Source organism: Apostichopus japonicus, chromosome 20 (assembly GCF_037975245.1).
Source record: "Apostichopus japonicus isolate 1M-3 chromosome 20, ASM3797524v1, whole genome shotgun sequence".
NCBI classification, from domain to species: Eukaryota; Metazoa; Echinodermata; class Holothuroidea; order Aspidochirotida; family Stichopodidae; genus Apostichopus; species Apostichopus japonicus.
The window spans coordinates 28,935,065-28,960,065 of record NC_092580.1 but is presented as its reverse complement, the minus strand read 5'-3'; the positions used below and the strand labels follow the sequence as shown (position 1 = coordinate 28,960,065).

Genomic DNA, 25,001 nt, shown 5'->3' with positions numbered 1-25,001 from the left:
TGTTAATCTTAATATTAATATCAATCGTACCCACGGAGACATAAGATCATTCTGTTTATTTCTTTATATATAAGTCTATTCAATAATGATGGCATTTAATCAGCCAAATTTATTTTCTATCCATCTAATTAAGCTTTATTTATTTAGTTTTTTACCCTCATTAACTTACACTGAATTTGCGAGGCTAAGCTTAAACCTGGGACTGAAAATCCTTTAACTGTTTTCACAGTAGCTAATGAGTTCTTACAAAATGTCTGCTTTTGGCAAAATTGTTGAGCGGATTCTTCCGCCGTGGAATTTGGTAGTGGGGTCGGGGTCTGTTCCTTTTAACGGGTTTCGAAAAATAACTTCGCTCACCATAGAACTGACGGATGGCTGAAGCGCTTTCACCTGCCTCTGTATTTGAGAAAGTGGTCAAATGCTGAAGTACACACCATGATCCGTGGGATGCGGACATTAATTGGTGTTCCCGGAAACGGGAGTCGGTGAGACAGTTATAACACGAAAACAAAAGGCTTAATATATACAGATATAAACCGATGTTCATCCACGTACGATCATCGTCACATGGATAGGTGTTAACTTTAAATGAGGTTCTGGTGGTTTCATAATCCCGGGGAAAACATATTAACTATAACATGAAAGAAGACTAAATGTAAATATATCAGTCATAATAGCTGTTGGTCTTAGTCGATTGTTTATTAGGCTACACAAAAATTGAAAATATTCTCCAAGATTGTTTAAAAAGTCACGCCTCCCTTTATCCGACATATTTACACCATCCCAAATCAAAGACGAAAATGTCGATACAAAATATGGTTTAAAATTAAAAAAAAAAGATCCTGTTAACCATTGGATATTTTGCAGGCTGTCAGATGAAAAAAGAGGGGACACGGTATTTGGAGTTCATTTAATAAAAGGTGCAACACAGTGTACTACGTTAGACATGATCTGCGCATGCGTGTAAACTTGTCTCTCTAGTTTAACATCGTGTGGTCATCACAACCAGTTGATTTCGGTATCTTTTAAAAGCAAAATCTTGATTAATAACTCGTTCTTATTTTTGGTCGATTTTGTTTCCCTATTATCAATAGAATTGAGCAGAACAACCCTTCACTGCCTATACTATCTACCCATGACGCAGTTAAAACCCATATCGTTGGAATGAACTCTGATGTAATGATTAACGAATCCTTGGTTGGTTTTGACAGAATTAACTCGATCTTTATTGCAAAATTTTCATCATAGCCTGGTTTCCTTTGGGCGGTGATTCAACATCAGTTGTTCTTCTCATTTCTACTGGGTTTTGCGAGTTATTTTTTCATTAACGAAGTTAGCGAGAAGATTGGTCACCCCTGAGTTTATTTGAATTTCAAATCAACTTTGATTCAGAGATATTGCAGTTCGAAAAGGGGTAGAAAGGGATGAGAGCGTCGGTGAAAAAGACGGGGTTAATATTGATATGTAATCAGAAACAAGCAGATTTGCTCTTCGCCTAAGACAACGCATATTTCATAGTACAACGAAGTCATATTTAAAAAATATAAAACGAGAGGATGATAAAGAAATGATATAAAGTTGTTGATAAAGAATCATAAAACTAAAGGTTTATGCTTTATTCAAGACGTCATAGAAATTAAACAATTTTCGAATATTTTCAGCACTTTTCGAACAATTCACGAAACATCTATATATACAAAAAGAACTACGGAGATTTCACAAAGAAATTCAATTTTGATGAATATTTTCCATATGATTTTTTTGCACCCAGTGGAATTGATTTCATAAATCTATACCTAAATCATATCAAGGGCTGCTATAAAATCCATGGTTTTGAGAAGTTTTTAAAGTTTCAATAACATTAACAATAATTCGTATCATAAAATGTTTTTTTTTTACATTTACTTCCTTATAAAGAAGTGTTTTGCCCAATATATTCCATATATTCCATAAAATATTGAAATATATTACAGACGGGAGAAATAAATAATAATATTGTCTTTATATAGATTGAATAGTTTTGCTTAATTAAACCCTTTACTGTCACGTTTCCTGTTTTGTTTATGTATTATTATTATTATTTTCGTTTTCATAAGTTGTTAGTACTTACATGGAAAGATCAATGACCTATACTCTTTATACTTGGCTTTCTGACAATTATTTTTACATATCAAAGCAAAATTTAGATTCCCTTTCCGTCTATAATTAACCATCTTGTTTTTATTTAAGCGACTGTAGTTTTCGGATGTAAATCAAGGTTTATAAGTTTCTCTCTCAATAATTGCCTAAGGTAGCAATTAAAAACGGATGCGATCAAAAGAAATGATGAAGATAATCTACTGAAATGTGCAGTGAAACAAACGAATTTAACAGGTTCTAGTCGACATAATAATACAGAAATTAAGAGGAAAGCTTAATAAACTGAGAATACACCAGACTGTGTACTATATTATGATGAAGTCTCAAAGACAAGGTGAAAGTCAAGACAAGGTGAAGAATATAAACATTTTACTGGAATTTAGTGTCCAGAAATTTCCTTTTCCTTTTCTATATTTGTATGTCCAAGAATCGTTTTGGTCAATGGTAATAACACGTACATTTTGGATCGAGTGATTGTTTTCGACTCTCCAACGTATTGTACGATGCAAATATTGCAGTATAGATGTAGTAAATTACATTTTGAGAGAGGTATGTTTTCAGACGGATTCGGAACGTGCGTGTGGTTTGGTTGCTCTCAAAGGCCCCAGTATGGAATCAACAAGTAATTATAAGCACGTCTTGCAATTTTGTGTCCCCGGCGATGATCCTGTATTTTCTGTTTTCTTTGTCTCTGATGAGATGTCATCTTGAATAGATGCCCGAACTAGGATGTCCCGTGGGATTCTAGGTGTCGTAAATGAAATGATAGGTGGTTCTGAGAAAACTGATTTCAGATAATCGGTGCTTTGAAGTATATATGTGACTATTTTCTGAATGATATTTGCCAGTGGTGGGAGACCAGGGAGGAATTCAGTAACCAATGGTACAAATACTTATTTGCATATCCATTACTTCAAGCGAAGCCTTCTTAAGAATGCCTTTCCAATTGGCAAAGCTGTCGCTATCAAAGAAGTGTACAACTTTGAAAGAGTTTTCAAAGTTTCAAAGGTGCTCTCCATTTTTGCGATATAGTTGGATCAAGTGAGATATACAAACAGTGAAATATAGATAGCAATTACATATAAAAACTTTTAAACAACTATGCTGCATTGAAGTGGACAGATGGAGGGATGGCCGTGGCAAGAGCAAAGGCACACAAGAGAATGCCGACGGTTCTATGAGGACTATGGCAAAACAGCAGCAGCAGCTGCATTGAGAGATATGTTGGATCTCGAGTAAGATACAAAATTAAATTAAGTGAGTGATTGGAAGTAAACAGCCAATGTTTGGTTTTGCAGAGCTTTTGGGCATAACTATAGGCCTATGCTCTTCTTCAGTGCATGATCACCGAAAGTGACAAGGGGTAGCAGACACTGAAACTTTATTATATAGGAGAAGAGTGTCGGCATGGCAGTGAATTCAAATCGATTTAGTAAGTTCTGTTAGATTAGCAGAAGTATTGGATAATCGGATTATTGTTTATTTTGATATATATATACATACAAACGGTGCACTACACCATAAATATTTTTTTCTGTTGAGATAAGATTGAACATTGTGCCTCGTTATATTGATTTTTTCACCCACGCTCGTCTCGTTCCTGACCCTGTCAAAAAAAGGTCCCCTCAATCCATTTGCTTACCGCCGACAACTATATAACAACTCGAGAAATCATTTTACTATAGAGTTTATCGCCTTCCTGTTTTTTCTTTCCTTCAATGTCAATGTCTTTCAATGTTTTAAGCGATAACCCGTTAATAATTTTCCACAAGCGAGCGTTAATTTAAGATTCTGTGAGCATCAATATATACCTCGTCTCTGGCATTTAAACAAGCTTATTAATTTCATGAACGGTATAGATGTGCTCTACTGAGACAAGTTTATTGAAACTTGACTATTCCCCACAGATGAAGATAAAACAATTTACTCTGTTGAACACAAATCGATGCCTCTGTATATTCTTGTCATTTTTCTTTACGGTTTTTTTTATCCGTTTTGTATAAAGATTGAATTTGTTTCCATTACGCAAGGGTTCACCGAGATACCCTACATTAAACATCTCTCGCGGTGTAACTATAGCATACCCTAAATTTACCATAGACCATTTTCTTGTTTTCAATTTTTTTTTTAAACCTTGCTTTTTTGTTTTAAATAGAGGATCTATAACGTTATGACATACATTGTAAAGCGATAATAATTGCGTTCACTTTTTAGTTGAAAATATGTTTCATAATGAAATATAGCTAATGGCATCGCTTTCTTGTTCATACGGAATATGAGAAGAGATCTTTTAATGTCATTTAAAATCCGACTCGTTGGCAGAACTGTTATTTTTTATAATAATGGATGAATATTATAAAGAAAAAAATAAAGACATTTTCAGCACAATTGCCCTGATGACATCATTCACTTAACTGTTGCCAGATGCATTCACAAAATATGGGGGGGGGGGGTCATATCTTAGTCATATGAAATATGCTATGCGGATGTTACTTTGACATTAAAAATGTAGATAATATCCAAGCAATATTTCTAAGTGTTCAGCTTTTGTTAAGTACTAATGAAAATTTGTCTAGGCGATGAAATATTGAGAAGTGAATTGGAAAATTATAATTAAGATAGAGAATTCGATACCGTACCTTTTACGTGCTCATTCACCTGTGAAAAAATACTATAGGAGGGTGTTTCAGTAACAACAAATTGCAAAGTTTTATAGTGTATCGCTCGGGAGGACTGGTAAAGATGGCGACCAAACTTAGAAAGTTACTTGAAATGAAATAGAAAACACTCACTGTCATATATTTTCGATTTTCCAACTCATATACCGTTTCAAAACATATCAACCTATTTTCATTTGCCTTCATCAACAGTCCAACGCATTCCCTAGCGGGTTGAATAATCAAGGATATTTCTCCTCACGAGATCAGGATTTTAGGATTCATACAGGATTTTTGTTGTTATGGACATGTTTTAATCTGTTTTGCGTTGGCGCAGACCTCTCCCTTCCGCCAGCCTTGAGATGAAACAAAAACCTGTTTTCTCTCAATAAGCAATTAAACACTGATGTTTACAGCCATTTGCATTAACTTAAATTTGTTTGACATTTCTCTTTTGCACTTAGGCTACGAGAGAAAGTTACAAACATTGAATTATCTGTTCTAGTTTGAACAAATATATTGACTGTTTGATTTTAATAAAACTGAACAACTCGTGAAATGTGAACATCACAGTCTTCAGAGGTAAACTTCACACTTATGATTGCAATGCAGGTATTACTGATATAGAAAAATAATTAAAGCAGATTAACGAAGCAACGTATAACCAAGATGGTTTATTGTTCGAAGCAACCTATACAAGTCAAGCAAAAGTGAATCTCAAAATGCAATATTATTTCTTGTTATACTCTTTAAGACAAATGACAAATGTTACTTTATAACTGGTAACTGGTAACTTGAAGCAGGCAATGAATAATTTTCAATGCCTTTATTGTGAGTGCCAAGAATAATTAACGATAGGTTTATTATTAGAGATAAGTTATGAAAGAAACAACAGATCGATTTGAATGTTAGCAGCATAACTGATAATAAACAAACAATACCATTCTTGACAAGTTAAATATAAAAATGGTATTATTGTAAGTGGGAATTCAGCCGCGGATCCAGGGGTTAGATGTACCCCCTCCCTCTTCCCTCTCTTGCAACACCACACCCGAAAAAATGAAACAAACAAACCTGTTATTATCACAACCTTGAGTTTAGACTTAATTACATATACCTAATTAGTAAAGTCTAATTATGCATTAGAACGCACCAGTTGACGTCAATTTGTTTTCGAGTAGGGGGGTGGGGGAGACCCTCATATTCCCCTACACGGGAGTCCGCTTCAACGACCCCATGGTCACAACCACGTCCCCCCTATAAATCCTACATCAGACCCTTGACTGATTAGATTATAATATAAGCTACAAACAGATACAAGAATTACAAACCGCATCAGAAGCTTAAAGATGTTTATAAGTGATAACTGATATAATTAATGTCTAAAGCTATTAACCAATCTGTTAACCCTGGTGAAACCTTTCTATCTCTTTCTCTTTGATAGCTGTCAAAATAATTGGGAAAACGAGCTTTATATAGCAGTTGTGTCCATCCATTACTGATTATTGACATAGTATCTCGATGTTCACAACCCCATTCATCATGCATGGCAGGAACAATTTTTAAATCAACTCAAGATCCGTTAATAAGCTTCTTTTTGACTTCCCAGTAACCTCCCTAGCATGGTTTCCGTCCACTTTCTTCAGCGACACAGGCATCTTAAAAGCTATTTGACTTCTTGAAGACGTTACCAACGTAAATACGAATGACGTCATCAGAACTTGAAGGGGGAAAAAGGAACATTTTTTTGGTCCGAAGGGCAAATGGAACTAGAGTGTGTATATCGACATGAATCCCATGTGGGATTATACAAAATATGATGTTGTTAAGATGCTTGACATTTCGTGAATTCTAAAGACTATATCGGTCTCCATTTAAAAGATGTTTCGGGCGTTGATAAGTTTTGAATTTTGACGCAACCAATTTTTTCCACTTGAATTGTTAATAAATTTAATCATTTTCAATTGCAAGAAATATCAAATGACTGGCGTTATAGCTTTTTTTCGAAATGATTTGCGCTAATAGAATGAAATCGCTACTCAAAACAGTTTAAAATGAAAACTATACGTCATAATTACAATATATGAAGTCAAAAATTATTAAAAATTAGTTATTAAAAAAAAATTAAAAATTATTAGTTATTAAAAAAGGAACATTTTTTTGGTCCGAAGGGCAAATGGAACTAGAGTGTGTATATCGACATGAATCCCATGTGGGATTATACAAAATATGATGTTGTTAAGATGCTTGACATTTCGTGAATTCTAAAGACTATATCGGTCTCCATTTAAAAGATGTTTCGGGCGTTGATAAGTTTTGAATTTTGACGCAACCAATTCTTTCCACTTGAATTGTTAATAAATTTAATCATTTTCAATTGCAAGAAATATCAAATGACTGGCGTTATAGCTTTTTTTCGAAATGATTTGCGCTAATAGAATGAAATCGCTACTCAAAACAGTTTAAAATGAAAACTATACGTCATAATTACAATATATGAAGTCAAAAATTGTTATTTATTTTCAAAGCCATTCGTGGGAGAACAATTGTGTCCCCATTGATTAGAAGTTGAATAACATCAGTACACACAAGGAAAGCGAAGGCAGTTTGACTGAACGAATTAACTTCTTTTTTTTTTCTTTTTTTAAACACAATAATATTTAATAAGTCATTTAACGTGAAGTAATTATGTGTTAAAGTCCATCCGAATTATTACGTATAGCTAAAATGTTACTTTGACGGCTTAAACCAGGGTTTTCCTAACTTTATCCCTCCCCCCAACGAACCCCCTGTGGATGTCAGAGTTGTCCACAAACCTCCAACTTTGCGAGACACTATCTGAGTCATTATTATACTAAAATACGCATAACAGTGCTTCGTAAAAGATCAAGTTCATAGTGTAATATTGAAATGAATAAAAACAAGAGATGAACAAATATTTATTTGGAAACTTCAAGTTCAGATCAACTCTTTTTCTTCACGACGTACTGTCATGCCTACACCAACTTCACCAAAGTCATGCGGCCTGTGTCTGTTTAATAATTCAGTTATTTATCACATACACGGTACGGTACTACCATGGCAATATATGCGTATGGAACGCGAAATGAGTTTGTCGATAGGTATGACTTTTGTACATTACTAAATTATATGATATAGCAGATTTTAGTTTAACAAAAAGAACTCTAGTTTTGACGTTCAGAAACGTCTCACGAACCCCTTGGGATAGACTCACGCACGCCCTGGGGGTTCATGCTCCCCAGTTAGGGAACCCATGGTTTAAACCATGATAAATGTAACCGGATGCACAGTTTTAAGAAATTTTTGCATTGCATAGAGCGAGTTCCGTTATAGTTCACTACAGATGACCTTTACTCACTTCGACTGCACAACATGTCACCACTCATGTAGTAGAAGTTGAAGCTGAAATATTACGTTACCGCACAGTTATTTGTTTAAAGAATGATTTCCATTCTTCGAAATCTTTATTGTTTAACTTGCAACAATAAATATACATTTACCATGTATATAATATATCAGAAAATATGCCATTATGTTCTCATTTTCAAGCTACCAATTTATTGTGTTACGCATGTTCGAACTATGAAATCCCACCGCTGCCACCAACTGTAGACCAATCATACAGTGTCACAATAAGAGTCAGCAGAAAAGTATGTTATACTTTTTGCAATCTATACAAAGTACCAAAACTTAAGAAACTTTAAGAAACTCACTAAAATGTGACATGGTTCTCAGAGAGACTTTGTTCTTGTTACTTTAATACCTGTCTGAACTAGTGAAGCTCCCGGTCCATTTAAGACACGATAATGAGGTCACTGGTGATGATATACTTATTCCTAAATGCGTAGGTATCTATAAATGCTAAGAACTTAATGGTAAGAATTTTCATTCTGTGAAGAAGTATATTAAAATTGTTTTCATGTGAAAGAATTGTTCTTTCAGACTAACATTTTTTCATGGTCGAAAGCATCGAAGCACATAATAAATTAGATAATAACAGAAGATTCCTAAATTACATATATTTATATATATATATATATATATATATATATATATATATATATATATATATATATATGTATATATATATATAACTTACTTTCATTAATATAATAATACGGTTGATGGTTTAACCGACTTACTGTATATGCTTTCATCTATACCGGTCTTAGCAATATGTATTGATTCACTAACTTTCACCTAACTTTGTAGAACACTCTCCTTTTTATGTGACACATAAATTGATACCGTTGATCTAGTTCAAACACAGACATGATGAGATCTACATCAATCATCTTAAGTAAGATAATTTTTCTACCTTCTAATGTTCAGGTAAAAAATCGGTAGATTTGTGACGTTCTGCTTTTATTTCACGGCTTTTGATATTTTATTTCACCGGAGAGGATTCTAAATTGTCTTTATATTAGTTGACAAGAGAAGATCTAAAAATATCAAAGGGATCGACTTTAAATGTTGTTTAAAAGTGGTAGCCTTTGAAAATAGGAAATAAAATTAGAGCATTTTGAGGGGGACTTTGGCTTTGTCCGGGAAAACATTCACTTGCCCTGGAGATTCGGCATAGTTGACAGAAAGATAAAATATAAGACGAAAGGTAAATAAAGTTAAGAGATTCTGTTTTTCCTTCTGTCAAAATGTCAGATAAAACCTTCAAATTATTGAGTTTATTCAAAATGCGAAAGGTTAAAACTAACCGAAGGGAGGGGGGAGGTGAACCGAACAAAATGGAACACAGAATTTGCAATACTCTCATTGACAATAACAGGACAATAACGTCGACAACAAACAAATCGATTGCTTTATCGTAAAGACAAAAACAAAAATATTTAAAAAGAGTTTTATAGAGAGGGTGAAAGTAATCAAATCAGATATTTAGTATATTTCTCTACAGATTAATAAAATGAATCTAATATCCTTTCAAGGGCGTAGGAACCGGGGGGCTGGGGGGCGCCAGCCCCCCAGTGAAAAATATGGAGGGGCGGAAATATCATTCCGCCCCCCCCCCCGCTTCGCAAGTCAGAAAACCCCTTTTTCATTTCCAAATGAGAAAAAACCTCATTTGGAGCACCAAATTGCATCTAAGGCCAGGTGAAAATGCAAAATTATATACAAAATGGAGTGGGTGGGGGTTGAAGTGTGCTATATTGCACCAAATTGCATCTGAGGCCACCTGGAAATTCCAAAAAATCCCCCCCAAAAATTCCTTAGACCCCTCCCCAGGCCGGCCATCAGACTTCAGCCCCCCACTCAAAAGTACCATCCTACGCCACTGTATCCTTTACTACTTAAAAGATGTGGTCACATTGGACCGCTCGTTTGAATTATGACAACGCTAGCAGATAACTTTTGATTATCTGCTGAGGCATGGTTGTAAGTAAAGCTAAATCGACGAGAAAAATTCCGAAAAAACGACTAATGTTACCCTAATAACCTCTTTCTCTCAACATGAGGCTAAAGGTACCCCCTTTCCCCCACTATCGGGTTGCATGTTGGGGTCCGTGAGGGCAAAAGGTTCCTTAGAGGTCAGTGAGAAAATTGAGGTCCATAACATTCAACATTTTACTGACATATCGCTGTGCTGCCATTTAACACGATTTTCAGTATGTACCATCTCAGACGAACAAAACCCTATACTTATCCTGCACCCAGAACCACCATGGTTAGGTTGAGGTCATTGGTAAGGTCGTGTTACACCCTATATATATATGTCAGGGCGTTCGATAACGTTCTTCATTATCCCTATGGATCCGAAGATTGAAAACGTTACCAACGTAAATACGACTGACGTTATCAGAACTTCAAGAAAAGGGAACATTTTTGCTGGCGAAGGACTACAGAAGCTAGTGTGTATACCTACATGAATCCCATGTGGGCTTATACAATATATAATGTTGTTAACATGCTGGACATTTCGTGAATTATAAAGACTATATATCGGTCTCCATTTAAAAGAAGTATCGCGCTCTGTTTTGTTTTAAAAATTGAACCAACAATGATTTTTCTTCATGTTAATTGTTAATAACTTAAAACATTCAATTGAAAGAAATATTAAATGACAAGCCGGTGTATAGTTTCTTCGTGTGTGAAATGATATTCGCTAATAACATGAAATCACCACTTAAATCACTAACATATAAAATTAATAGTACATCATAATTGATATGAAGAAAAGGTTTCAAAATAATATTAAAAAAATAATTAAAAGAAAATTTCATTTTTTTTTACGATACCAAATTGTCTGTTTCGGGGTAAAATATTGATAACTTGCACAACTGATAAGACAATGCCAATGATTGTAATCACATATACTCCTATTATTAGACGGAGACGTATCCAACCATTACTTGCGAATATTTTACGTGCCTCGTTCAAACTTATTCAAAGTTTCCCATACCCAAGGCAAACTACAAGTTTAATTAAAAATTTAATATCAATCCGATTACTCCCTCTATTTGGTACACGTCTTTGCCTCGATTGATAATATATATTTTGGACAAAATAATGAAACAATAACAGACGATTGTCTCATGGCCAAGGCTGGTCGAAAGTCGTATAAAAATATTTGTTTTTAAAATAGCTAATGGGTAGAGAAAATGTTGATATCTTTGTGGTAGATAAATTCATTGACTTTTTCTTAGAAATGTATACGACAATGTGAGATAAACATATCCGTTACCGGAACTCGTAAAGGAATTTGCTTCGGACGGGATTTGCTCAAGCGGTTTAAAATCCAAAACAATTTGCTTTCGTGCAGAGAGAAACTGATGAGATCTTACAGAAAATCTGACATAACTGAATTGGACGAGGAAAGCTATGGTTAAATGTTTACTTTTGACAGGTTTAGCGAGTTTTATTTTAATGCAATTATAATCAACGGTATTGTCTCTACCACCTCTTCCACCCCAGCCATTACTTTGAACGATTATCAGAAACGTTAAGGAGACAACATACCTGAAACGTACGTGATTGAGAGGAAACGTACCGCGTGGCATGATTTTAAAAAGTGGAGTAAACAACACCAATGTTGCGTGAGGAGGGGGGAAGGGTGGTGCGAATACGTGCAAACGGGCTAGACGTATGAAATTTTTCTTTGGGTGGGGTTGGGGATTTGGGGATTTGAAACCTAAGGGAAAGCACAAATTTTGAATACGTTCAAAGCGTAGTGCCAATGGTCAACAAAATGGCCAAAATTGGTCTATGACGTAATTACTTGACATGGAAACTGGAATTGGACATTTACATTTTCCAGGGGAAGACTTACCTACTGGCATACGGGCACGAGAGGCCAAAGGCGCCACCAGCCTCCGGGTTGATGTACCAAAGGCGCCGAATTTCTCTTGGTCACCAGAGTTGCTGGTTACGTCCACTTCTTGTTTCAAGGCGTCCCCCGGGTCGTCGGTTCGACCATTCAGCCGATATCAATTCTATACATCAGTTACCACTGCTTCCTTCCCTTGAGCAGCAATGCATCAATAACAGTGTTATCATATGGGCAATAACACAGAAATGTCAGCAATCTAATATTTTATTGTTTTCTCTGTTTCAATTTCTTTTTTAGATCATAAGTTCTGAAGGATAGCCCGATTAAAATCCTCTACCAGTTTAGGTGAGGGTGGTCTGGAATATATGTTTGCCCTTGACTCTTTCAAAATGTCCACCGCTGCTTTCTGCATTCTCCTCATCTCTCTGATACAAGTGTCCTGCGTGCATGGAATTCAAGAAGGAGATGTAGATACTATAGAAGAAGTTATGAGAGAAATTGAAGGTAAGTCCATGTAGAATATGGAAAATCTGACTTAGGGTAACTTTAAGAAGACATTTTAGCGTGCATAATAATATCCAATTAAGAACTAAAAAAAGCGTATTTAATGATTCTCTAAGGATAAATCTAGCATGACGTCAGATCCTTATTAAAGGCATCATGGGTAAATGTTTATCATTTGTTTCGTTAAACGGTAGCAACTCTACTGAGGATGTTTACTCAGCTTTATATAATTAAAAGAGGAAAGACCGTGAACACGAATGCATGCCATGTCAATCTTTTGAAGGGGGAGGGGACGCTTTTGGAAACAATATAGAAGAATTCTGAACTGTTGAAGTTTTACCTCACATATACCATATGCATGTTGTACACTTATGTACTGTACAATGAGATTTTGTTAGTAATATTCTGTCTGTGGGGGAGGCTAAATCACCAGGATAATACGTGGGTCGTCAGCTTATTAAGTTGATTGCGATGTCGATCTCATTTGAGTAACTGTTTCAACTGTATAATGACATGGTTTAATCAATCTTGAAAACTCACAAGATGGTATATGCGTACAACTTAAACTTAAAGTAGTAAAGTGTGCTAATATTTATAGCCAATGTTTGTGACCTTCAAAGTTAAGGATGGAAAATGATGAATAACTTCGCTTCTTCTTCTTATTTGTTCACTTTGATCAGATACGGAGGAATTCAACGAGCTTTCTCAAGATGTAGACGAAGAAAAGAGACAATACTTTGCAGGTAAAAGGCAACTCCCTGGTGGAAAAGAATGGCAATTAGAGGACAAAAGGCAGTACTTTGCTGGTAAAAGACAATTGCCAGGGGGATCCCCAGAAGACGCCGATGAAAAGAGACAATATTTTGCTGGAAAAAGACAATTGCCTGGAGGCGATGAAGCTGACGAAAAGAGGCAGTATTTCGCGGGAAAGAGGCAGTTCTTTCAAGGAAAGAGGCAGCTGCCGGGAGGTGAAGACCTTGCTGACAAAAGACAACATTTTGTTGGTAAGAGACAACACTTTGCTGGTAAGAGGCAACTACCTGGAGGTGAGACCTATGAAGATAAAAGACAGTTACCAGGAGGACAAGCAATGGATGACAACATGCAAAGATACCTTGCCCTGAAGAGACAATTCTTCCAAGGGAAGAGACAATTTTTCCAAGGGAAGAGACAATTTTTCCAAGGGAAGAGAGAGGGAGAAACCCAGGAAATCCAGGATAAACGTCAATATTTTGCTGGAAAACGACAACTGCCAGGAGGTGATGCCCTCGACGACAAAAGACAATATTTTGCTGGTAAGAGGCAGTTGCCTGGAGGACTGGAAATAGATGACAAAAGACAATATTTTGCTGGAAAGAGAGACTTTGAGGATGAAGTAGATGAGGCGAAAAGACAGTATTTTGCTGGTAAAAGACAATTACCGGGAGGAGACCTAGATGGCCTGGAAGAAGAAAAGAGACAGCACTTTCTCGGGAAGAGACAGCTACCGGACGGTTGGATAGACGTTGAGGACAAACGACAGTACTTTGCTGGTAAAAGACAACTACCAGGGGGTCTTGCGATTGATGACAAGAGGGAGTACTTTACAGGAGATAGAGAAGATGGCTTTGAGGACATCAAGAGACAATATTTCGCCGGGAAAAGACAATTACCCGGTGGTTTGGAGTTGGACAATCCGGCAGAAAAAAGGCAATTACCTGGCAGCCCCTGGAAGTTCTGGGAAGGGAAACGACTGGAGGCGGCTTTGCGTGACAGCATGGAGGCAGTCAGATATAGCCCGACAGGTTTGAAACGGAAAGTGCCCTTGGAAATAGCGCTAGCTGATGTTGATGAAGAAGGGGAAAGATTTTATCACTTGAAGGACATTTTAGATGAACTCAATCAAGTAAATGATAGCTTATAAATCAAATTATTATTTTAGAAGTTATGAGAAGTCGTCGCAAGAAAGCAAAGAATTCCACACATCGATATCGCGAGTTTTTGTCCCAGAAAAAAAAAGGTTGATAAACTTTATAAAAAAGTTGATAGGAAATCGAAAAAAAAAAAAAACGATGTTTAAATCAATAAGTTCGGTTTCCTAGAAAGTTAACATGGTTTACAAATTGAATGAGAAATGCAGTTAGGAAACTTGGATCCTTCAAAAGTGCATAGAGGTAAGACAACATAAAAGATAAATATTATAATACGAATTCTTATGAGAATACGTAAAATATTTGGTAACGAAAAAGAAATATTAATACATGTTTCGAATTCAAATCATCACCTAAAACAAAAACTCCTCTTCGAAATGGAGAAATAACAGAACCCGAGAAGAAGAGAAGAAGGAAGAAAGAAAAAGTATTTAATTTAATGAAAAGTTTGAGTAACGCCATTTTGTTTTATTCTGTATCATTTTGAATATGATTTCCCACGTTGAAGAAAATTAGTTAAAATCACCACAAACACATAAACTTTTTTGGCTTCAAAATGTCTGTATAACTATTAATGAAAATGGACAATTTTTAGATAAACGTACCAGTTGTTTTTCTCCAAAGATTGTGTGACTCAATATAAAGTTAAATCCATTTTGAATCCTTATTATATGTCTTATTACTTAAAAACAAAAATATTATTTATAGAGACTTAGAGTGACTTGATATTCTCAGTAAATTATAACACGAAAGTTGAATTGGTGACAGTAACCTCATTCAGTCATCCGGTTGTGATGTAGACACCTCAAACTTAACAATTACTTAATACTACCATTTTGACTAATCGTGTTATTACATATCAAGTTGCTAAATTAGTTATGGAGTACTATAACATTAACTAAAGGTTTTATTACATATCAAGTTGCTAAATTAGTTATGGAGAACTATAACATTAACTAACGGTGTTATTACATATCAAGTTGCTAAATTAGTTATGGAGTACTATAACAGTAACTAACGGTGTTATTACATATCAAGTTGCTAAATTAGTTATGGAGTCTCGATTTGTCCTACTGATACCCGTAACAAAAGTTGAAAGTGCTGCTGCAGTGTTCTACAAAATCGCTTTAATTTAAAGCGATCTAATTTGAAATGTCAAACTTCCGAAGTTGCTCTCTAATAACTGCTGGGTTTTTTCGTTGAATACTTTTATCCCGAGTCGCATCATACACCGTGTTGAATTAAGTTACAGCAATGTTATGTTAAGTAAGCATCCATGGGCAAATAACAGCCGATACAATCAATGAAATAGATGTATTCGTTTTGAAGTGACAACAATGGTTATCACTTCATGATATAGTATCCGAACGCCAGGGGGTTGGCGTCGGTTGCCAGGCAACGGGGAATACGTACTTCCGGTGTTGCATCATGGTGCGCAATGCATTTTCCTCCTGCCCTTCCCTACATTTCCCTTCCTCCCCCTCGTATTCTTTATGTAAGTGGTGACATGCAATTTCTGAAGGATGTTCAATATTAGAGTGATAATTAACTAATGGATTAACAAACAAAAGAAACTAACCCTTCACACACCCCATTGTAACTTCCTCGCCCTGTTTATCTTCAAATTAACAATGAGACGTTGTAACACCAACTATTGTACCCCGTGGGTCTTTCTTGGTTAATTTACTGGATGCCCGCACCTTCAGTGTACCTACCGGTATTTAGCTGCCCAACCCCCACACCACCACCGCCACCGTTCCCCCACCCTATCCCCACCCCATCCCCACCCCGAAAGTGCATGTTAAGTAGAAACGTGCACGCATTTTTATTTTGAAGAATACGTTTTATTAATCGAACATTCCATTTCTGACAATGGCTCCAACTAACGCACCCTTGAAACTTTTGGTTTATTCCGTACACATAGTATATGAGATAACTAAAACAAACATTCTTTAACTCGAATATTCTCAGTGAAATGTTTATTCCGGAAGAAGAAAAAGAAAGAAAAAATGATTTCCATTTGTTTGTTTTGATTAATTAGTTTCTTTAACCGATCTGTACAAATGCACGTACTAAAATAAAATATTATTGTGTATAGTAGTCACGAACTCTTCATTTGTCCTTGTTTTTGTAGAACTTTAAGAATACGCCTATTAAAAGCCCCATTGACTTACACACTAAATCATAAAAGTAATGTGGTCTCTAAGTCTAGATAGAAGTTCTCATTAGCTAAACGCTACCCATCTAGGGATAGCTGACAAGTTGGCCATTCATAGCACCATCAATGTTCCGTATCATGACTGTGCAGATTTGTGTTGCTATGAGATCCTCAAGTTTTCGTCACTTGTAAACAAACCTTCACTCAGTAGTAAACAATTTTCGTATGCTACTCCTGGAAGGCTTAAGTTGTCTAAAATTGCCTCAATTGACCCATTGTTTGCACCATGCACATGTGCTTACATGCATGCTCTTCAACATGCACGACACAAAAAACCAGATCCTTCTTCTGAAGGAGAACACTCGGGCGGATTGATACAGATTCTTATAGGAATTACGCCACCTTCAAAACTGATATCAATAAGTAACGAACAATATCAGTATATGAGACAATATAACAAGCTTAGACAAGGCCAGGGTGAACACCACATGGGTGACAGAATGTAGCGCTGGAAAAACATATTCACATGCCACCTGAGCGAAAATGTTACAGAGAACAGAACATTTAAACTTCCCTACCCCCTTCCCTTAATCCCCTCTTTGTCCCTCTACTGTTCATCTCCTACCTCTCCTCTTCCCCTGTTGGTTTCTTTCTTTCTTCTCTCCACCACATGTCTACTAATCCCCTTACGTCTATCACTTTGTGTTCACCATGCTTCTTAACCTGTCTGTATTCTGTGTGTGTATTTGTCCCTTCTGTTACTGTTACTTGTCATTCAGCCTCTGAAGAAGATCCTGCTAGGATCGAAACGTCAGGCCAACGTACTTATACACGGCATTTAAACTTCAAGGAAAACACATATCAAGAAAAATCACCCAAGACAGAACCTGGACATGTTGTGACGCCTTCTCTGATAACATTCAGCCTAATACCCCGCCAGGACTCGATGGAATGGTGCATGGGATGCAAATGTTCCCTAACAACCTGATTCAAGTTGTTTAAACTTATAGTGCCCTGCCAACATTGGAAATTCTATAAACATTGACATATATGAAATTTCAACATTGGTTTTTGCACTTATAGCCCCAGACATAAAAATTTGCCAAATAACTAGTTTGAAAAGGAATGATGACGTCATGCAAATTCTCGATCTCTCTAACAATTCTCGTCCCATCACTTATATCGTTGTGGTGGCATGTCACTTAAATTAACAGTGTCATCAGGACTACTATATGAAAGGGAAAATCACATATAAGGCCAAAAGCTCGAGAAGCATAACATATCGCAAGACATCTCTGAAACGTCTTAAATTTCATAAGAAACAACGAACTGTCTAGAATTATCATACTTTCAACTTAAATTACCATCACGTGTTGCTTGCCTATGGAAAGTCAAGAGATCACGATTACTATGCAAAGGTGTATAGGCCACTATATCATTATGCTGCATACATTGCGTAATGCCTGCATATTGCACACAAATCGTAAATGCATGGTGGCAGCCATATAATCTACACTAAAACCCTGGACATGCATGACCACACATGCATGCGGCAACTTTTAATTGCAGATAAAGCCCTAAACTACATTCTCTCTTGACCGGTTTCTCCTCCGGTAAAACTTGCCGCCCACAAAAACCTACTATATATTTTGGTATTCACGTTTGCGGGTTGGACTTTATATCTCAATGCCTTAACCTGATAGAGATATCAAGAAGAAGCTGCAATGGCCGAGTGGTTAAGGCGTTGGACTCGAAATCCAATGGGATCTTCCCGCGCAGGTTCGAATCCTGCTTGCAGCGAAAATCATTTTTTTAATAACCCACGTATTAAGGCGTGCAACGCGTACATCGTGAATCGTTATACTGCACTGTGCAGGTGAACACATTTTCATTTTGTAATGCGACGAACATGTTATATGATGGCAATATTTCTTTTTATCATTTAATGACTGCATTCAGACCCTTCCTACAGTAGATTTGTATATTAAACGTTCCCCTCCTTTGTGTCAAAACTTGTAAATTTATCAAAACAGTGATTAAAACACACACACACACACATAAAACAAAGAGGCTATAAACCCAAGGGGCCGGTAGTAAGTGGCTCTATATAATCAGACCATTTACGTCATTATACGTCATTAATTTACATATGACGGTTCATGAAATTAGGGACACCTCTCCCAGACAACGTTTAATATTTTGTACTTAGTTGTGTGGTAAGTCGATCGTATTTAGCATTCACAGATCGTGCTTTGATTCGTTGGTTTTCGGGAATTTTACCAAATATACTTCGCATTCTTCAAAATATGAGAATAACTGGTTAACTGACACAACCTCCTACATCTCTTAGTGAATTCAGTTAAAACCTTAAACTGTCATAGCCATACATTATCAGCAATACTCATTAAGTTAAGCAATATTTAGTCATCCAGGCATCTTCATATCTATATTTGTATTAACCATTATTCGCATAGAAAGCTGAAATGAAAATTGAGTACCTTACCATTAACACGTTTTATTCTCTTTCAATTCCTTACAGTAATAAATATACAAACTTATAGTAATTGTTTTATATACGAATATTAAATTGACAGAGCCCAGAGGAAATTACGACTCGAACGAGATTCAAACAAGTGATCTCTTGTTTACAAGCCCATGCTCTATAACAACTGCATGAACTACCTATAGCCCATATATAGAGTTGGGGGCCGTCATTTCTTGGCTGGGGTACCTTACCTACCGTGTTACCAGGCATCACCCCTAACGGCCCAGTTTCATTCGATACGGCAACCCAGCAAGCGGCAAAGTAGTGAATTTCAAGAGAAATTCAGTTTTCAGTTATACATAATTATATATAAATAAATGAATAATAATGCAAAACTGACTGGGAATGTTAGACATTGGTAAAAAGCAAAGAAATGTATGACTAGAAAGCGAGATTGGAACCAGTGACCTATTAGAGAGCTGGGCTTTCCTCTCTTGCAGACATTTTTCCGTTATTCAGTTGCTTATTGAATATTAAAGTTGAACATTAAGACAATGAACATCACTGTATTGGCATTATGGCACGGAAACGGTTTGAGAAGCATTACCAATACCATGTGCCGATGTGTTACCGCAGACACTTGAAATAAGTCAATATTTCTTGCATAGTTCTCTAACTTCTTGGAATCGGTCTAGGTTTCATACCTGAATATTGCTTGCATGATATAAAAGGAAACAAAATCCTTCTCACTCTCATACGATTAATCGATTGGGTAAGATATTAACTTTTATTCGGATATACCTTCGACCAATTTGCCAAAGCAAGCCTTGCAATAACGTCGGTTTTAAATGGGGGGCGTAATATTACATTGAAAAATACCTGCCAACGATCAGCACGAGTGTACACGAATTCATTGTCGAACTCCAAATTCTAAGATAGCGCCATCTATTAATCTCCGCGACATCGTGTCGTCTGCTAGGTTTGTTGATAGTCACGAAATCAGTCCGAAGCTTTGACTATTTTCATTTTGTTCGTTCCTGTCCGGTACACCAGCCAATCAATTACGCTGTAGAATTCATCTTATAGTGAGAGGTCATAAGGACGAGATTTTCAGAATCGTTTTTAAAATTTAAAGAACAATATATCAACAAATTTCTCAAGTGTCAAGATAAATATTTCCATAGAATATATATTCAAGCTCCAGAAGTGAGGACTGTAGCAGGACCTACCGTTTTTTCTTTCAATAATTGAATTGCCAGCGTTTGGAACATTTAATGACAGGAGTCGATTAGCTTTTTTAAAGATGATTCTTTAACTTTGCTTAACGTTTGTTGAAACATTTATTTCAGTCCATGATAACTGTGTGGAAAGAATCGTAGACGACGGATCCGGGAGTTAAAGGAGGGAGGTAGAGGGGAGGGGGGGTGGCGGACAATCAATAAAAAACTGCATTGAAAAGCCAGTTGTGAGTTGCGCACCAAGCAAATTAATGAGATTAAGGCCAAAATTCATATCTGACAAACTTGCTTCAACTATATAGGCCTATGGTGTTATATCCTCACATAGTGTCGAATACAAAAGATGATGGATGATAGAGTACAGATAGGAACACTGCCAGAGGGGTATGATGTTATAGCACGTTATAACAATAACTTAGGTAAGAAACATAAGCCCAAATAGGCTACCATATACAACACATTACATGCAACAAAGCTTATCCTTAATGATTAGCAATGCAACCTCAACAAAGTTACATGGTGAATCATTTAATCCTAAACGTTACATAAATGACGTAATGACAAATCATATCAACCAGACCAAAAATCTCATTGAAGCTTTGTGACTTTATACAAATGTTTTCTCATCTACAGAATGATGAAATTCAAGAAAGATTATACACAACTTACAAGCCATGCTTTAGGCGTGAGTGTTGCCATGTTTTTCGATAGTACCAAAACCGTCGGGCGCCCTCTACAGGTAACTCGTATCTATACACCTGAACAGATGCGGTATTCTTATTTTCATTATCAGACTTGCTAATTACCAGTTAGCTGGTCCGTCCTTGGGTTGTCTTCATGAGTTTCAAGCCAAAGTCCATTTGGTTCCAATTCACCTTTTTTCATACTTAATTCTAAAATGCCTTTTCTTTAAAAACAAACAAACAAAACAAAATATAGCCTAGTCTACATCCTAGCTACTGATATCCTATTTTCAGTACTTTCCCCGTAGTCTACAGGACGGTCATTAAATAAATATGTTTAGCCTGAAGTAAACATCATGGACAGAAGTGTCTGTTGTCATTACGTGTAGTTGAACCAATGAATAGTCGATCGCACCACTTCGGTTGATATATCTACGGAATGCCATATGTATCAAAAATGTTCAAAACTATATAAGCATGTCCAAAATAATATAAGCATGTCCAAAAAATATAAGCATGTCCAAATTTATATAAACATATCGAAACTTATATAAGTATGTCCAAAAATAATATGAGCATGCCCAAAATAATATGAGAGTGTCGAAAACTTATATGAACATGTCGAATGTAACTGCTAATTTCATCTTTATAGTGAACATTTTGGCATTTGAATTCACGCCATATGTTGCAAAATATCCAAAAAACCAAAACCAATATGAGTATGTCCAAAAATAATAAGAGCATGTCCAAAATAATATAAGAGTGTCGAAAAATAATACAAAAGTCTCGAGCGTAACTGCTAGTTTCAACTTTGTAATGAACAGTAAGGGCGTTTGAATTTACGCCATATGTTCCAAATATCAAACTTTTTATTTTGGTATGCTGAAAACAAATACACCATATCCAGCGTAACCTAAGACGATGTACAGTTCATCCATTACCGTATAAGTGTGTGTGTTTATATTTTAATGATATTTCGATCGAGAACGATTTTATTTTCGAGGAAATATTATAGTTGAGTTGTTTCGTATATAAATTTGGACATGCTCATATTAGTTTGGACATGCTTATATTATTTTGGATATTTTGCAACATATGGCGTAACTTAAAACGCCAAAATGTTCAATACAAAATTGAATTAAGCAGTTACATTTGACCCTCTTGTATTATTTTTCGACACTTTTTTAATATTTTGGATATGCTCAAATAGTCTTTCGACACTCTCATATTATTTTGGACATGCTCATATTATTTTTGGACATGCTCATATTAGTTTCGACATGTTTATATAAATTTGGACATGCTTATATTATTTTGGACATGCTTATATTGTTTTGGACATTTTTGATACATATGGCATTCCGTAGATATATCATAACATTTGTGCGAACAATGAAACATCAAACATGCGACAAACCCTCCAGTTGAAATGGTGTGAATTTAACCAGTTACATATTTTTAGTATAATGAAACATTGCAAACTGCTTTTACATAAGTTAAAAGTACATACATCATCTACATACCTTATAAACATGGTAACAATCTGTTAGCAGGTTAGTCTATATTTACAAACGTCAGGACGTTTTGTGACGCAGTAGTTCATCAAATTCGTAAAAAGTTGTGTATAAATTGGTAGCTAGATGCATGAGAGGTTTCCAGAATGCTATATATAATTACTAGAGATTAAAAGATCAACATATGAAGTTTATCAGTACATTCTATGATCCTAATCATTTCCTTCTGTTTGTCTTCATATCAATCATAGCAACTGACTTAATGACGTCATCCGTGTAGCTCGAACACTGGTAATTTATAACTCACTCAACAATTTGTTTTCATAACGCATAACCTTAAAGTGACTGCTTCCCATAGCATGATGCAAATTCCACTTCACAATTGGTTTATACTATACTTACCACATTGATAACGTTTACGAACTCCTTGTCCCAAAAAGGCAAACTTTAAATGTTCCAATTAAGCGTCATTGAAATTAGCACGTTTTTTTATCATTTATTTTTTGGGGACAATACAGATTTAAGTTGTCATGACCCTGTTGCTCTGATGCAGGTTTAACAGTATGGAAACAACTATGTACAAATATATCTTCGTCCTATGCGGTCCAACCTATACACACATGTGTGGCTATCGGCCCTCCAAATGACTAAATACTAAGCAGAAACGTTTATATAATATCCGCACAGGCCTGTATACTGAAATGACGATAGATCGCTAACTGGATCTGATGAGAAGCATAACAATACTCACGTTGACACTCGATCTGGTTATAGAAAATTGTTCCCCAGCATCAGTTTTAAAAATAATATTAGTATATTTGTCTAAAGTTAAACGACATTCTACTGAACTTTGAAGTTATTACATTTCGGTTAACCCTTGTTCTTTTATAATAGTAAATTTAGCAACTTAGACAGTTGAAAGGTCCTTTGTTAATATAAACAAATCTTTTCTAAGGACACGTGATCCTTAACTGTAACATACAATAGAATCCCCAATCAGCACAGTTTTGTTTTATGTTTGTTTATAATAGAAATAAGTTTAAATGGTACCCCTCCCTTTCTCACACAGGCCTGGTGATATATGGTTCAGGGAATACAGCCCCGGGGACCGTGGCATATTAGCCTTGGGATATTTGGAATAAAGAATCATTTTCATAGTATAATTAAGTCAATTTAATGCATTAAAAAAATGGGGCTTATAGTATTGTCGTAATGATGCCCCTGTGGGTCCGACATGGTTCTGGATAGACGCCCGTTTTCAGCCCTACCATGCACTTCATATACATGCATGCTACAATTTCCTTCTCTTGTGGTATATTGTACCCGGCGTATTTACTTCTAAATGTTGAATGACCCTCGCTTGCACCTGTGGAACAGAGAAAATGAAGATTACCGCTTTAACATGATATCGGAAACAAACTTTATGTTTATTAGATTAAATCAAACCAACTTTCCAAATAACCTTCCTGAAAGTACAGTACCTTTTACCTCCATAAACCATTGACAGGATTATTCTAGGATTGTTCTCCACCGTCAGCCACCTTTGGTCTACCGAACCATCACCTCACAACCGAGAACGAATGATACAATGAGAGTTAATCGTGCCATACCATTCATGTTCATTGACTTGAGGCAAATACGGTATTAGAATGAGGCGATGGTGTAGAACGATCAATATCCACCCCCCCCCCCCCTCCCACTTTAATTATAACAGTTCCTATTTTATTCCTATTTTTTTTTCCTACAGTTTCCTATTATTCAGTTCCTCTGTCAGGTTAACAATCTTTTCAGAGGTATTCTCGTTTGGTTCTTCGTTTATTCCAAATATTCTCAAACAGTTCCGTCTGGAATATTTGTCTAAGTCATTCAACTTTTCATTCATTTTTTCGTTTTCTTTTCTCAGTTCTTCAGCTGTTTTAGCTAGTGCTTCCGTTTCCTTCTTCTTCTTCTTTTTTCGTCAAACTATTTTTCTAAATAAAAAATTCTTGCTTCCTGACCCTATGGCTCTCTTGTCACCTTTTCCATTTTCTTTGTGTGTAGCAAGAGATTATAAAGTCATCATTTTTCGCAAGTTCACTTCGAATACCACTTACGATTTCATACGTGTGTGTTTCTTGAGTTTCTGTGGTAATTTTCTTTCATGTCCAGTCTCCAGATTGTGATCTTGTCGTCATCTTTGATTGCTAGCCTATCACTGCAAGTGTGTATAGGCCTAAGCGATATGCCTTATTAATATACAGTACTTGATGGAGAATAGCTAGGCTATAGGTTGCGGAGTAGGTTGCGTTCTGGTATCGGAAGTTAATATAACTGCTCCAGATTTCCACGAGATAATATTTTGATGAAGCATTAAATTGAATATATCGTCTAAGACTTAGTACAGCATGTCTTGCGTTCCTTCTTACGAAATTCA

General features: G+C 36.0%; 1 protein-coding gene and 1 non-coding gene across 2 annotated transcripts in view; both read left to right on the top strand.

The window, feature by feature from the left end:
• LOC139961385 (uncharacterized) overlaps positions 1-16,612 on the top strand; it is a 38,198-nt gene extending 21,586 nt beyond the window's left edge. The window contains exons 2-3 of the mRNA XM_071960533.1: positions 12,394-12,600; positions 13,281-16,612. Of these exons, the coding sequence (XP_071816634.1) occupies positions 12,462-12,600; positions 13,281-14,503 (1,362 nt within the window). The 5' untranslated portion in view covers positions 12,394-12,461 and the 3' untranslated portion in view covers positions 14,504-16,612. The remainder of the gene's footprint in view (positions 1-12,393; positions 12,601-13,280) is intronic.
• Positions 16,613-18,386: 1,774 nt separating this feature from the next.
• On the top strand, positions 18,387-18,468 carry Trnas-cga (transfer RNA serine (anticodon CGA)). Its single transcript has one exon. It is a non-coding gene; the product is annotated as a tRNA-Ser (tRNA).
• The last annotated feature ends 6,533 nt before the right edge of the window (positions 18,469-25,001 follow it).